The 16,520-nt window shown below is 43.3% G+C and overlaps 1 protein-coding gene across 2 annotated transcripts in view; it reads left to right on the top strand.

The window, feature by feature from the left end:
- Positions 1–16,520, top strand: part of LOC111080920 (neurogenic protein mastermind) — a 65,206-nt gene that overhangs the window by 3,540 nt on the left and 45,146 nt on the right. The window contains exons 1-2 of one of the 2 annotated variants that reach the window (XM_041593128.1): positions 13,522–13,605; positions 13,971–15,040. In XM_041593128.1, coding sequence (XP_041449062.1) covers positions 14,309–15,040 — 732 coding nt within the window. In that variant the 5' untranslated portion in view covers positions 13,522–13,605; positions 13,971–14,308. Of the gene's footprint in view, positions 1–13,521; positions 13,606–13,970; positions 15,041–16,520 lie in introns of those variants that run through there. The other variant, XM_041593127.1, reaches the window with a different exon arrangement.

Genomic DNA, 16,520 nt, shown 5'->3' with positions numbered 1-16,520 from the left:
TTTACATATTTACATTTTGTACATTAGAAGAACGATGAAATACGAAATATAAACAAATAATTAACTGACATATCCGTATTCTTATCGCGCAGCCACAACACCAGTCACACAAGCACACAAACACACACACACACACACACACACACACACACAAAGATATAGATACAGATATAGATACATAAGCAGCCACAGGGTACAGGGCGAGAGCGACTCTGAAATTTTGTATCTGACAAAATGAACCATAATGAACGTGCTGAGTGGCGTCGCGGAATCAGATATGCCCGAGACCCGACCCCGAGATACTTTCGTACTTTTTGATCGTTTTCGTTGTCGTTGTTGTACTTGCAACAACAAAAACACAGACACACACACACACATTTAAGTATGTACATACATAAATATACACTAGAGTAAATAAAAGAATTTAAAAAAAAACACACACACACACACCTGAATGTATCTATCCACACAACACTAAACGTGCGTCTCGTAGTACAATTTTATTTAATTCTTTTGTATTTGTTGTTGTTGTTTTTTTTATCCATGCATATAACTCCGTTTTGGACGCAAATTCAGTCGGAGAGGCAGCAGCAGCAGCATAGAGGAGCAGCGAATATTTATGTTGTTGTACGGATGGGGACACGAGGGATATAGTCAAAGATCTTGGTTCGGTATAAGTGTAGATGATGATGTCAAATGTGTGGATGTTCATTCTCTTGCTGGCCGGCACGCGTACGCCGCCAACCAAAGAGATGAACCACCAAATGAGATACCGAAGCCCTTTTGCATCCATCTGTACATTTGTACATCTGTATCTGTATCTGTAACTGTACATTTTGCATGGCCCGTTAGATTGGCAATCGTCCACAACATATGTATGTACATATGTATACATTTTAAAGAATCGCGGGGTATTGGGTGTGGGTTAAGTTAATTGTCCCTCGACTTCAAAAGTTCCTCTCTCTCTCTCTCATTAATATTATCAAAATATTTATTTAATTGATTTAGTTAATTTGTTGCATTGCTTATTGGTTATGTTGCGACGCTGTCAAAGTGGAGCCAAGGCGGGAGCGTGCCTTAAAATGAAAGTAAAGTTACCTGTTCGGCTTGCTCTACCCATTCGATTGTGTCTTGTTTTTTTTTTTTTTGCTTTTAGTATTGGCTAGACGCGTGGGAATATATATTTTTAATACACATCTATGGCATACACTGCACCAAAACAAGAGTCTCTCCGCTTTTTCTTTCTTACACTAGGATTCTAATTTCTACAAAATCTTCTTGAACATTCGTAGAATAGAACATAGTCCAAACGGGGGTGCTCATTGCTTAAACTCTGAAAAATAAATACATAATTATACAACTCGCTAGCATGGCCATTATCTTAATTATTTCCCATTCGAGAAGAGCATCTGTAAGTCTGCATGGCATTCTCCATGTCTGCATTTGGTTTCGATTAAATCAGATGAGCTGTGATTATCTGATTTTCTTTATAAAGTTTATTTAAATTCCCCTTTAAACATATGTACATATGTATGTATGTATGTATGTATTCTCGACTGTTTCTCGACAACGAATGAACCTCAAAAACTCAACAGATGGGACAACTGAACGAATGTATCGCACGGATGTGCTGCTGTATGTATGTATATGTACATGTACATTTACATGTGTGTGTGTGTACTTATGTATGTACATACAAATAAAATAAAAATAAACATTTTTATAGATTTCGAATTGACTTTGGCAAATAAACTGGTTTCAAACATCTGGAAACAATTGCCGAACCATAAAAATGCTGAAATACTTTCGATTTTAATGTGGTGAGGAGAGGACATGGATGAAGGTGCAGCGTTCTTCGATCTGCTCTGAAATTGTGCCTATACATTCAAAAAATTCATTCATTAGTTTTATGGCCCACCAATGCCACAAATTCATCGTGATTTGATTTTGTTGCTACCTTTTAGTGGGGTCTCCCTGTACACGGAGAGCCTTCAAAGACTTTCACTTTTGTTTTTCGTGCTTTTGTTTCAAAGATTCAATTTTTGTTTGATGTTGTTGTTGTTTCTGTTGTCTTCTCATTGTTTGTTTTGTTGTTTTTGTTCCCCTTGCCCGCTTTGCTATAATTTTCAAATTACGTAAAGATGAATGGCCGCCCCATTGTATGGCGCCTATGGAATTTAAAGCGCGCGCGGGTGTAGGAGGTCGTTGATCGAGGGCTGTTGCAATATCCCAAAACTGGTAGTCATCTTGATGAATATGCAATGCAGTTGAGCAGTTGAGTTTAATGAATGGGATCCGTATTTGGGGGGCAACTATTGCTCCACGAGAAGCGACACATTTTGGGGCAAACTGGACTGGAGATGCTAAGACGATGATGATCAATGGATGGATTCCAGTTTCAGTACATTTTTGTATGAATAAATTCCATACATTAGTATGTACGACACTTTCCTCCACCTTCTCGTCTATCGTCTTGTATAAAGTCTGGAATGGAAACCGTAAGAGACTTTAAGTTGTCTGGTACTCGTCGTTTATCTCTCTTATAACCACAGTTTCCATAAGCCAAAACACACGCGGTAACGCGTGATTGGGGATTTTCCGTTCAGCTGAAGCAAACGAAACAGCTGATTTTCTGTTTTCTAGCAGTAAAAATATTTCCCTTCACATATTTCCACTGCACAGCGAATCAACAGGATTCAGAATTAATCGTCGAATATGTGTCAATGGAAATAGGGTATATTCTACTCTGCCTTTCTCTCTATTTAATACTCAGCGTCCTTAGCTTTAATGCCACATAAATATGTTATCTTTTATTTTGTATTTTGTATCTTTTAATCAGCTCTAAGGCAATTTAGCATTTAAAAGCCTTAAAATGCCTGTGTCTGTGCCTGTACGATGATTGACTGCTGATAAAATTTCAATTGATGTTCAGTTGTCAACATAATTAATTGCGTGTACACCTCTGAAAAGAGACACACTCAGAGAGAGCAAGAGAAGCAGAGGGGAATGACAGCAAACTATAAAGGAAATATATTTACTTACACACATACATAATACATACATATACATGTATGTATGCATGTACATATATATCGTTCTCTGAGCCACTAGATTTCAGCTTATCCTCCGCGGCGACTTGGACGAATCAATCACACGGCGGCCAACCTGAGCACACACACACACACACACACACATACATATATCGTATCGTATCGTTTCAGATTTCATAAGAAAATGTTTTTGGGTGGCATGTGGGAATAGTAGATGTGTGAAGGGGGGGGGATAAGACAGACCGTAACGAAAATGGAAGTCAATTTATTAACAGAAATGAAAAACCGGACAACCGGAGAGGCGGCCGGCCTCAGTCTCTGTGTATGCTGTGTGTGTGCATGGGTGTGCGTGTGTCGGCTCTTATTTTTGTCCTCCTGTTTGGTTGTCAACATTAATTAATCAATCATTGTGCGGCTAAGGCATTAATCATTTAAAATCAAAAACTTTACAGAGAGGCAGAAAGAGAGAGAGAGAGAGAGAGACTTTAAAGCGAAACTGCGAATGAAGAGAGGAAAATTCTGTTTGCAAAAAATAAATAAAAATATGAAAATTGCATAAAAACAAGCGGTGGGGTGCACACGATGTTATTTAGTATATGTATGTATATCAAACGAGTGGTAAGAAGGGGTATCTCCCATAGTCGCAATAGATGTATTTTCCTTGGTGTGTTCGTTGTGGCTGCCGCCACTCAACACGTTTTCTGGTTCCTTCTACTATGTGTGCGTCGGTGTGTGTGCTTGAGCATGCGGCCGCACTTGTGCCACGTACAACAACAACAACAACAACAACAAAAGCAGCAGCAGCAGCAACAGCGAGGAAAGTTCATTTGAATGCTTTTCTTTTATGCTCTGCGAGATACACAAAATCATAATAATACAACAACAACAACAAAATGTTCTGCCTCTGCCTTTCCGTTCGTTCAGTCTCCACTTGAGCATACTTTTTTCTCCTGGTTGTACTTCACTTTACTCCTGACTGGGCCAAAAAAAAATAGCGAACAAATTTGAATTAATACTATAGGGGGGGGGCCAACACTGACTCCTTGGATCCCCAAACTGAGATTTCCACTCGGTTATAATTGGGCACTTTTGTTTTGGGCTGCGCAGGAAATGGAGGTGGGGGCTGCTGCCACTTGAATCATTATAAATTAATGGTACATTTTTTTAAAGTTTTTTTTCAGCACTTCACATTTTCTTTACATTTTATATTTCAAGCTAATAAATTCGGATTTATTGAAAAAACATATGTATGTATGTATGTATTTTCTTTTATTTGTAAGATAGTTAAAATTTGAAAAGAAAAAGAATCAATGGGAAAAAGCTAAAAGAAGCTAAAAGAAAGATACCCAAAAAAACAAACAAATTATTCGTTCACTGACATTAATTCTATTCGTAAAACAAATTTAAAATTTAAAATAATTATCACGAAGATATACTTATCGTTTTATACGCTGCCTTTTGCATTGGGAATCAATTAACATAATCAAGCGGAATTTATTCAGCCCATTACCTATAGGGGATACTACAGGGTATCGCGTAGTGGAATCCAACATAAAAACATGACTCCATTCTTAAATACCAAGAAGCCAATGGAGATAAAACCAAAGCATCAATTACAGTAAGCTCAGCCTATAAGCGGCTACAAGACATAAGAGTTGCTAGAACAATAACAAAATCGGTGCAACACCAACACTTATGGCAAGAGAGTGAGACAGAGAGAGCGAGAGCATTTAAGAGCAATTCCTTTGGTCCATGTCATTGAGGGCAAGGTATGTTAAGCGTAAGGCATGCTGGAGCTGCAGGTAGGTCAGCTTCTCTCGCTCTATTTATGGTAAACGAAAAGCAAGCCATAACAGTTGTTCTCTCAGAGTGTAGTACCTTCCTTTGAATGTACCTTTTATGGAATGTAGAGGCACAAGAGCGAATATCTGCATAGATCTGAAAATATACACACAATCACACATGGCACATTTGCATCCTACATGCCCGGAGGTGGCGAGGAGCGAGCTGGTCAGAGGTTGTTGTTGCTGTTGCAGCAGTCGACGACAATCGTGGCGGCCTGCATGTGTCACGTCACTGTACATATACCGAACATCATTCGTGTCTCTCTTTGTGTGTTCCTGTGTGTGTGTGTGCGTGTGCCTCTGTAGTGCAACGACCTGTGACAAAAAGGCAGCAACAGCAGCAGCAGCGACAGAGAATACCGTGTGACGCATCCGCAGGGATGTTGTTACGTGCTCAACAGCTAGAGAGAGAGACAGAGAGAATGTTCAAGAAGGAGGGAGAGCGGCGAGCGAACCAACTACAGTGCCAAAGAGAGAATTTTTTTGGGTACGTACAGCTGTTAACGAAACTCCCACGCTGCTGCTATCTATATGCTGCTGCTGCTCTGCCTCTGCTGCTGCTGCTTCTGCTGCTGCTGCTGCTGCTGCTGCTGGTGCTACTACTCTCAGAATGCGTCGCTGCTGACGTTGACGTTCTTTTGCCTCGTTTGCCATCCATGGCCGTTCCGTTTGTCAGATATTTTTTTTGTGCGGCTTCTTCTCAATTTCTGTTGTTTGCTGCTGTTGTGTTGCTCGTCTCCTACTTCTTGTTGTTGTCTCTCTGTTTGTGTGTGTTTGCCTCTGCCTCTACCTCTGCTTCTTCATTTCCATCTCCTTGTGCGCCCTGTGCCTCATTTGCGGCCGCTTTGGGTTGCCTTTAATTTTCTGCTCGCTTCGAGCGTTTTAGCTGCATTGCATTCCACCGAATAATAGAAGAAACAACAAATACAAGAGAAACTTCAAAAAGAAACGACTATAAAATACCCACTTCACGAAATCACACACGACGAGAATAAATTAGAAATACTGCCAAAATGTGTACAATATAAACGAATCTTTCATTTCGGACAGTAACAATGTGTAGTGTAGTATAGATTTCATCCTTCTGGATTTTCTTTCGCTATGACTAGATCTTCTACACATATTTCTGTTAAATTTCATATGCTCGAGTTCCCATATACCCCTTATACCTCACAAGCATGTACATATCCATCCGGAGTGTACAAATATGTAGTTTCCATGAAATTGCTTTTGTTGTGCACACAAGACGGCGGCCAAACAGGTTGCCCCAAACAACTGGAATAGAGCTAGAGAGGGAGATAGATATAGGAAGAGAAAGAGGAAGAAGAACCAGAGATATGTATAAATAGATAGAAAGGGACAGGGAGAGAGAGAGAGAGAGAGAGAGAGGGAGATTGTCCGATTCGCTATAAAGCGAACTTCATTAATTAGTTTTATTAGATGTGCCTGCTAAACTCTTGCCTTATAATTACTGGGTCAAATATTGCGTATCTGCGTCCATGTCCATCCATACTATATATGTTCATCTACCCATGTGCGTGTGTACGAGTATTTGTGTATCTTTGTTTATCTATTTTCGTGTGTGCATTTCCGGGACACACTCAAACATCTTTCTCGTTTAGTTCAATTTGTTCCAACAGCATGAATTAATTAATGCTAATCAACTCTGAGGCCCATAAAAATCAATCTAAATACAGAACAAAACTAGAAAACGTTTCCCTACGCGTATGAAGTATTACTTATTATTGTGGCACGAGTCTGTGGGCCCAAAAGTTGATTAACACTTGGTGGATAGGAGGGATAGAAGGGACAGGGAGCAACTTTAACGATCTGATAATTTGATAAAAATCTATGATGCTTCCAGGCCCCTCCTCACCTTCCGAATTCCATAATTATGGATTATTATAGATATAATACCCAGAATGGTTCAGTTATACAGCCTACAAATTTCGTATTTCATCTTACTTTTACTATTTTCTTCAGACTATTTGCAACAGGGCGGCGGCTCTGTCATTTAATGTTTTTTCCCCCCATCAGCGTCACGAGTAGCTCATAAATATTTTATTTAAAAGCGTTGGAATTAGGGTACAGTTTGGGGAGCCATAGACCGGACTCCGTTTTACTTTTTATTCTCTTCTTTTTTATAGTTTTCCGCGTGCTGTTTGCTAATTTAGCAAAAAGCATGCCGAAATGGCGGACAATTTAGGATTTTATTAGCGGCCAAGGGGGGGAGAATGTTGGGTAAAAGGATGAAAGGATATGTTTAAGGAACTCTCTCTCACTCTCTCTCTCTCTATCTTTCTTTCTCTTTCTGTTTGTGGTGCTCTCTCGAAGGATAACTCGCACCTGCTCAGGTCGTTCGTTCTTTGGATAGTCTAAAAATATCGCATATCCTTTTGGCTGGCTAACCGGAATCCTCGAAAATACACTGAAAACAAATAACAAAAAATAATAAATGGCTTATTCAAAATAAGAAGAAGGTCGCAACGTTCAGATGGATAAATATTCTTGGACAATTCTTGAAATTAATTTCCTTTTGATATTGTCCAAATTCTGATCGTATGGCGTATCACCGATGCGAATACTGTGAATTGCAAAATTTGCCAATGAAAATGTGAATGAAACAGCAGCATTTGTGGCGTTAACTTCGTATTGGATTTCCGCTTTCGAGAATTTTGTACTCCCGCCCCATTCCTCCTGCAGTCGGTCTGTTTGTTGATGCCACTTCTTGGGCTTCTTCCACAAAACGGTGGACATCACTGTGCTCCGCACAGCTGCGCCTATTTAACCCATGTTGTATAACATTTAAACGTCCAACCACTCGTTGAGGGCGCGCAGTGGCATGACGACGACGCCGCCGCCGCCTGCCCTGCCTTCCTGCCTCACGCAGGGGTGACTTTCCACCAAAAAGGACGGAGAGGAAAAAACCCCCCGTAAAGGGATAGAATAATGAATAAATGGCCGACTGTCTGCCTGCCTGCCTGCCTGCCTGCCTCTACTTGGTGTTGTGCAGTTCGCAGTTCGCTCAGTTAACTTAAATTAATTTTCTATTCCCGCTATTATCCCTGTCGATTGTTGATTCTCGATCGGAGGATTGAGGATGAACGATGCACTTTTCATTCCAAATTCATTTACAGGCAATTCGGGGATGATTATTTCTAAGTTTGGAACAAATAAATTGCAATTCTGTAAAGGTCTTTTTTATTTAACCACACCACGGCGGAACGAACTGGTCGCGACACGCACCAGCACGTACATTTGTTTATTGAGCTCTTGATGGGCCCCACGGCCCAGGCAACCCCCCCGGAAGCAGCCGTAAATAAAACCAGCCAGATAACGGTCATCTGCTGGGAGTATATAGAGAGGGGTTTGCTTGCTGTTCGAGTCAGTTGTCAAATATTCAATCATATAAAAGCAATGCTCCTGCTGCAACGAATCCTCGGCCTGGTTCTGCTGCTGGTGCTGTGGCGGAGTGCAATGAGCGGATGGAAAGAGGAAAAGGAAGGACTGGTTCTTGTTCAACATAGCTGGAATCCAAAACCTCATTTTGTCCAGATATCCAATGGAAAGATTGTGCCTCGTCGACTCCCCCATTAGGTTTGACTGTGATCTGTGATCCAGATGCATTATTGTCCCATTATGGGACATTAGGAGTGATTTTTAAGAACTCAATAAAAAACGCGCTAAGCTAAGTCCAAGTCGGGCGCTCAGAAACGAACGGACATATCCAAGCAAAGGCCGAACCAGCGAAATACGAACACCGAAGACAATTTTTATCCAAGTGGTTGGTCGGCCTCTGGGCCCCCTTTTTTTTTTACTTTGCCTACTTTTTGTGATAGTTTCGTTGGGGCTTGAACCGGTTCCATTGGCTCTTGGCTCTTGGCTGTTGTTGCTGTTGCTGTTTGCTTCTGTCGTGGATAATACCCTTTGCTCTGGGTATATAATGATTTAAAACTGCTTTAACTCTGGCAGGGATACGTATCCTCGGTCACACGCACCAAATTCCACATAATTTGTGGCGAACGGTTCGTGTCCTTTCGCTTATGGGAGATTTTGTGCAGCGAATCCAACGGCCTCTGCCGCCACATCATTCCTGTAATATGAAGATGACGATGTAAGGAAGAACTTTCTATGCCATAAGGAAAGATCTGCATAAAGGGTATTCGAGACTTCGGCCCCCAGGCCCCCGGGCAGCTTTTCCCTGTTTCCCTGTTTGTGTTTCTTGTTTAGTTGTTTTTTGTTGCTTTTGCAAATTTTCCTTATTCGTCTGCACACACACACACACACACACACACGTGGGACACACTTATACATGAGCATCCCCCGGATGGGGGCACTTGCCACTTGGAGACCACGCTGCCGTTTGCTGTGCGCCGCATCGCTGGTGGCACGAAACAACAACAGTGGCGCCCTCTGCCATGTTGCAGCAGCATTGAGGGGCCCCCAGGTTGCACGATATTGTTGCATGTTGCAGCTGTTGCCACATGTGCAAGATCCGATCCCACCCTGAGCTTCACTCCACTCCGGTCTCCCCTCCAGCCCAACCAGTGCCAAATACAGACGACATCTGTTTCGGGACCTGTTGTAAGTAGTTGCTGCTCAATGTTGCAGGCAGCTGTGCAACAACAACAACAACAACAACAACAGTGTGGGGTCCGGGTCTGTGTCCAGGTCCGCCTGGATTAACTTGTGGGCTTTCCTTTCGAGTCGTATTTATATGTGTTCACTGGGTTCGTCTTGTGGTTGATGCGCTGCGTGTGAACCAAGCTGAAATCTCTGCAAGCAACGTCCAGGAAGGAGTCCTGCAGCCAAATTGTGGAAGACATCGAATGGCATAGAGTTACAGTACGGATGGGCTGCAGTTCGGGAACGAGCATCAAATGCTCAAAGAGCAATTAAAAACCTTTAAATGCTTTGTTTTTGTTGTTCTTTGTCTGATAAACAGTTGAAAAAAATCTAATTAAATTTACTTATTATATTAAATCATTAATCTCAACGAGTTGTCACTTTGCATTGGGGGGAGTTGAACCAAAAATCATTCCTCACTTTGGTAGTAGCGGCACGCCTGCCACGACATCCTACTACCCGGCATCCGATATAGTCTGTCCCGAACCCAGTGCACCCAAACATACATTAATGTCCAATGATTAAAATGTACATAAATATTTTTGAAAATTAAACATTTGAATTACAAATAGATTGCTACAGAAATAACTTCTTGTGGGTTGAAACACTTTAATTATTCCATTGCATTCATAAACATAAAGGGGTGGGAAGGGAAAGGAAGGACATTGCCAATATACGAGTACAATTTCACTCAAAGTTTTCCCCCCAAAGCGCATGTGCGGCAACAATCAAGATAATTGCCATGGCCAAAAAAGAAATCAACGACAGGGTGTGAGGCTGAGGACCGTTCCTGGGCCTCAAGTTTCCTTCTATCTCTTAAAGGAAAGCTTCACCTCGTATAAATACACTTTGCACCAGGAGATACCCTCCAACCAACCAACCAACAAACCACCCACTCTCTTTCCTTGGGACCCCCACTCACGACGAAGGAGGATTTTGCGGTTGTTCGCTCTCAGCGGACTTTAGTCGGGCTCCTGCCTTTGGCGCCGCCGGATGGATGCTGCGGTCCATTGCGGGATCCTTCTGTGGCGCGTGGCGTTCGGTGGACGAGTTCTGCTTTGTGGGGATTTTATGCGTAGTCCGGAGTGCTGCAACTCCTTGGGCTTCTGGTGGGTTTTTGGCTCGAAAAGCGGATCTTTCTCGCAATTTGGACTAGGCGCTCAGCGTGCCAAAAAGGGGGATGGAAAACAGAGCTTTTCCAGGCCGGCACCCCCCCCCACACACACACACACACACACACACAAATGGGGGAAAAGACAGGCAACATTATTGTTTATCTGCACCTTTCTCTCTCTCTCTCTCTTTCTGTCTCATTGGCGGGACTCTCGCTGTGTTTGCTTGTTGCCTGTTAGTTTCCGATAAAATTGACTTTTTGTTTGTCGTTTGTCGTTTACCGTTTGTCGTGTGTCGCTCGCGCCACGGCACCATTTTGTTTGGCGTCGTTTTCTAATGGGCCCACAGCCGTTGCAGCGCATCGATTGCTGTTTGTTGGTGGGGCAGGAGATAGGCAGGCAGGGGCAGCGGCAGCGGCACTTGGCTGGCAACGTCTTTACGACCGCGCGCTTAAAACCGCTGAACTGGCACAGCCTTGAGACGCTGTTGCAAACGCGCGCGTTTTATGCCGCACTCTCTCGCTCTCGCTGATTTTTGTTAATTTATTAGATAAATAGTACATCACATCAGAACCAGATGGTTATAAAGCACTATATACTATGTGTGCGTATATATTTGTATGTATGTATGAGAATTATAAAATTTTAATCAGATGCAAATGCCATAAAAACAAAATCAATTCTTGTCGACGCTTTTCTGCTTCTTTGTTGTTGGTTCACAGCATTAGCAGACAAACGCACATACACACACACACACACACACACGACACGCTCTGTCAGACAGATAGACACTCGCTCAAACTCTCCCTCTCTCTTTCTGTGTGTGTGTGTGCGAGTGTGTTGTTCCAATCTCTCTCTCTTTCTCTCTCAATCCCGTTTAACAGTAACAGAGCTCGCTGCCGAGTACAAACGCGCTGCAGTCGCGCTACTAACGCCTGCTGATCGCCTGTTCGTTTTTGCGATAGACGCGCGACGTAAGTCGCCGCCGTTTTGCCTGAAAAGTCGCCGTCGAGCATTTGATGCTTTGGCGCGTTTGGTGTTTCCTTTGAAAATTTTGTATGTCTTCTGAGTGGGGGTCGACGGCGGTTAGAATCGCGCGATGGCTCCAACGATATGCCGCGGTTTTGTCGTCGGCGGCGATTTTTTAATTCGCGCCGATTTTGCAATGTTTCTGTGCAGCCCAGCAGTACTTTGAAATGTTAACAGAACAGCTAACATTGCGTGCTCTCTGTCTCTCTCTCTGCTGTGGCTCTTTTTTTTTTTGTCCGCTGTCAGTTGAGTTGCTGCTTGGGGGGGAGCAGAAAAATATCATTAATACGTTTTTTGTGCAGTGGAAATTGTATTGTATTGGGAAATTGTATTTGAATGATCAAAGAATACATTTTCCAGGATGAGAGAATACATGTGAGCTGATTTGTTCCACTGTACCAGATGGACGCATAAAGACACTTTTTGACCGCCCGCTCTTTCCGCTCTCGCATGTTTGCTGCTGTTCCGGTCTATCTCTCTTCCCTTTGCTCTCTCGGCGATGATGAAGATGTATGTAAAGGCTAGTGATAATGACGTTTACAATGTTGCTACTGATTGCTAAATTTCTGTGTGTGTACGTGACGCCGCTGCTTCAGCCTACACCTCTGCTGGTACCGTACCCCTTTCGAAGCTCACTGCTCAGCTTAAGTCAATTTTCGTATGCTCACTTTTACAGTTGCCGTAAAAATCTCTTTACTTTGACCTTTTTGTTGCTTTTCCCATTGAGTCGGATATATGTATATTGGGTGAACTTTTATGACTTCCATCGATTTCTTTGGCTCTGCTCGAGAGCCATGTCCAACAGTAATGATACAGAGAATTTAATTAAAAATTCCAAGACTGAAATATATTCGGTATTTTCTCTCTCTCTCTCTCTCGCTCTCTATCGCTGTATCTCTCCCTATAAAATGCTATCAATGACTTTTTGCTATCAGAAGCTGACGTCACAAATGTCATTTTATTGCTGTTAAATGCTTATCAACGCCTACCTCAATGGGTTAAACTCCACTCACTTTGGCTCTCTTTTCTAATTAAACGCAAGCGCTAGAAGCAGAAGCAGAAGAAGCAACAATAGCAATAACAGTATTAGCCGAGAACAGCAAACAAATCCAGGCAAGAGTTTGACCTTTTTTATTCGTTGCTCTCTGCTCTCCGCTCACCGCTCTCACAATATACCAACACACACGCACACCATTCTCACTCACTCCCACCTGTGTGGAGGGAGAGCAACAGCAACAGCAACAGCAAAAGACAAATGTAAACAATGCTCTCGCTCTCAGTTTTGCTCTTCTGTCGTCTCGTTCATTCACACTCGCCGCTCGCTCACTATCTTTCTCTCTCTCGCCCACGCCTGCTGCGTCTGCTGGGCGCCTGTTCAAACGTTCGACCAAACCGCCGTTCGTTTGTATGGGGAATCGAACGCGAGTAAAGTCGCGATGTTTTCGAATGCTCGATTTTTGTTGAACTGAAACCAGTTTTTCTTCGTACTGTATCTGAATGCCTGTCTTTCCGTGGCGGTGCTGCTTGGGGGTTAGGTTAGCCATAGCCTGTTGTTTACAGCTTAATTTGCTTGCCCCGCCGCGGACAAGTCGCAGTCCTTCCATTCAGTTTCCCACCTCTCCCTGCGGTGCGGTCCACGTGCCATATTGCAATAGGCATAAGGTTGCAAAAGGTTTTGTTTTTGTGCCGTTTCTTTTCCCATTTGCGCCTCTGCAACATCTACAGTTGTTCGCCGTCCGTCGTCTTCGCATTCATTCGTCGTCGTTGTCGTGTTTTTGTTCGTTCGTGTTGGACTCGGGGCCCCAACGACCGTTGACTCCCCCACCACTCAAAGCTCCGGCGTCCATCATTTCATTCAAGCGCCAGACGCAGCGCAGGGCAGTCGCTCAGTTTGTCAATTTCTTGCCGCTGCCAAAGCCGCCGCCTTTGGACACGCGATTTTCTGTATGTGTGTGTGTGTGGTGTGTTTGTGTGAAAGAAAACGCGCGACAGCCGCTCGCGTTTCGCTAGCGATTAATGTTTTTAATCAGTTTTTGTCGCTGCTTTTGTTTATTTTTGCCCGTCGTGTCCGTTCGTATATTCGGAGTATTTTCGGATGCAGTCTTATCAGTTCTCTGATCTATTCTGTTTTCATAATTCGTTGGGGTTTTATTTTTCTGCTATGATCTGTCTCTCTCTCTCCTTTCCTGCTCTCTTTGATTGTGGGGTCGTCGCTGCTTATCAGCAAATTTCACGTCCCGTTGGCACATAATCCACACAATAAATGAAACAACTCGAAAACTAATCACTTTCTCTGTTCCGTTTTGCAGAACTTGCCACCAAGATGATGATGACCTTGCCACCGTTTGGCTGGTTCCACTTTCTCCAGCTTCCTTTGCACCGATCGACGTAGAACCCCCACGGAATGCCACAGAGAGGGGAAACGCAATAAAAGCACCAGCCACTGCCATTAGTAGTCATACATCAGATATATAGACATAGCTTAAAAAAACATATATATATACATATATATATATACATATATATATATAGATTTGGCCCTGCGTCTTGTTCTTCGTGATTTCGTCGCTGTCAGCGTTCGACGCCGACTGAGACGAGAACAGCGAAGCAACGAGAGCACAGCGAAAGCCTCACCACGGACGCATTTATGGATGCGGGCGGCCTGCCAGTCTTCCAAGCCAGCCAAGCAGCCGCAGCCGTCGCCCAGCAACAACAGCAACAGCAACAACAACAGCAGCATCAGCATTTGAATCTCCAATTGCATCAGCAGCACTTGGGCCTACACCTGCAACAGCAACAGCAACTGCAACTGCAACACAATGCACAGGCGCAGCAGCAGCAGCAGCAGATACAAGTGCAACAACAACAGCAGCAACAGCAGCAGCACTCTCCCTACAATGCCAACCTGGGAGCAACAGGAGGCATTGTCGGCGGCCTTGTTGCTGGCGGCAACGGAACTGGCGGCCCTCCAAATCCAGGAGTCAGCCTCGGACCCAACAGTGGGGGCGGCGGCCCATCGCCAAGCGATGCCCTGCCTCCCAAGCGACAGCCCATTGTGGACCGATTGCGACGCCGCATGGAGAACTATCGACGAAGGCAGACGGACTGCGTGCCGCGATTCGAGCAGGCCTTCAGCACCGTCTGCGAGCAGCAGAACCAGGAGACCACCGCCCTGCAGAAGCGCTTCCTCGAGAGCAAGAATAAGCGGGCGGCCAAGAAGACCGACAAGAAGCTGCCCGATCCCCAGCAGCATCAGCAGCAGCAGCAGCAACAACAGCAACAACATCAGCAGCAACATCAACAACAGCAGCAGCAGCAGCAGCATCAACAGGCGGCACAGACGATGTTAGCCGGACAACTGCAGAGCAGTGTTCATGTGGTGAGTGTCCCCAATTATCTGCAGTCCTTCAATTACATATGTAAGACATATATACTCTTTGGGATAAAGTTTTGAAAGTGTTTGCATCCGTTAATCGATCTATGTATGGTTTCAATCCCAACAAAAAGAAACTACTCTGCATATTTATTATTTGGGTTAAGTATCGAACGTGACTGATTGATGGTCGGTTGCCATCTTATGATCCTGATCCCATGTGATGTTGCATCGAAAGGTGCTTTAAGTGCCAGCACCAGTAGCGACTTCGCTTTGAAATGGAATTGTGAAATGAATTTGTGTTGGGAAAAGAGTCTGTGCATTTTCTCGTCAAATGCAAATCGCTTACAGCAGATGCAGAGATGCAGATGCAGATACACGATGGCGCATGGTGGAGTGTGGACAGTGTACACAAGGGGGAGAGGGATACACATACACATGCACAAGAAATAATAATGAGGTCAGCGATTTTTGTGTGTCTTTTTTTTCTCTTTCATTTTTTATTTTTTTTTGGTTCAGTTTCAGCCCAGAGTTCGCATTCGAACTGCCTGAGCCTGAGCCGCCAACTTGTAGCCATCAGCCACAATATACTCACAGTATTTGCTGTAGCCACAAGATACTGTATCTGCAGTTGGTCTCTTTTGTTTTGTTTTGTTTCTGCCTTTGCTTTTGCTTTTGCTCGTACTCGTACTCCGTCTTATAGTGACTACTACTTAGTGGACTGCATTTGAGAATAGTACCTTGAGCAGCAGCAAAACCAAAACAAAAAACAAAACTATTGTATATTTTGATTTGTTTCCATGTTTCCATGTGGTGTGTGGTGCATGATGCAACAAGACTCGTTGCTGCTGCAGGTTTATATACATAATTGTTAGTTCTGTCGTCAATCCGTCAAAAGCGACTTTATCATCGTTGGTCTTGCTGTTGTTTCTATAATTACCAGACTCCCAGAGCTTCAGACAACAGTTCAAGTCGAGCTGCCACGAGTATATATGTACATATGTATGTATATATATTTTTTATCTGTCGCACATACAGAGAACGTGAGTTATTCTGAGATCAGTTTTGAGTGGAAAAGTTTTTCCGCATCCGCCTGCGAATGTCAGTACACCGCCCCCCCCTCCGCCTCACCTCATAATTATTCATTGCTTGCTTGGGATTTTTTGTTGTTGTTTGTGTTCCGTTCCCCTCTTAATTCAAGTTCTTTTCATATGCAAAAAGTTTGCTTAGTCAGGTCTTTGCAACCCAAGAGGCAACAAGGAAAAGAGACAGAGATATGTAATGAGAAAGAGTGACAGGAGGCAGAGACAAAATATGAAAAATATTTTTCTTTATAATATGAAATATATTTTTTTGTATATAATATTTTCATATTTTATGCTCAAATCTTTGGGCGTACATTTATATCTCCAAGTTTAAATATTCCTATAATTTTAAAATGAAACTTCTATTGGTTTCTTTTGGTTTGAAGTCTGTTGCATCCCAT

Source organism: Drosophila obscura, unplaced genomic scaffold, assembly GCF_018151105.1.
Source record: "Drosophila obscura isolate BZ-5 IFL unplaced genomic scaffold, ASM1815110v1 contig_186, whole genome shotgun sequence".
NCBI lineage: Eukaryota > Metazoa > Arthropoda > Insecta > Diptera > Drosophilidae > Drosophila > Drosophila obscura.
The sequence above is the reverse complement of the archived record's forward strand: the minus strand, read 5'-3'. Positions and strand labels throughout refer to the sequence as shown.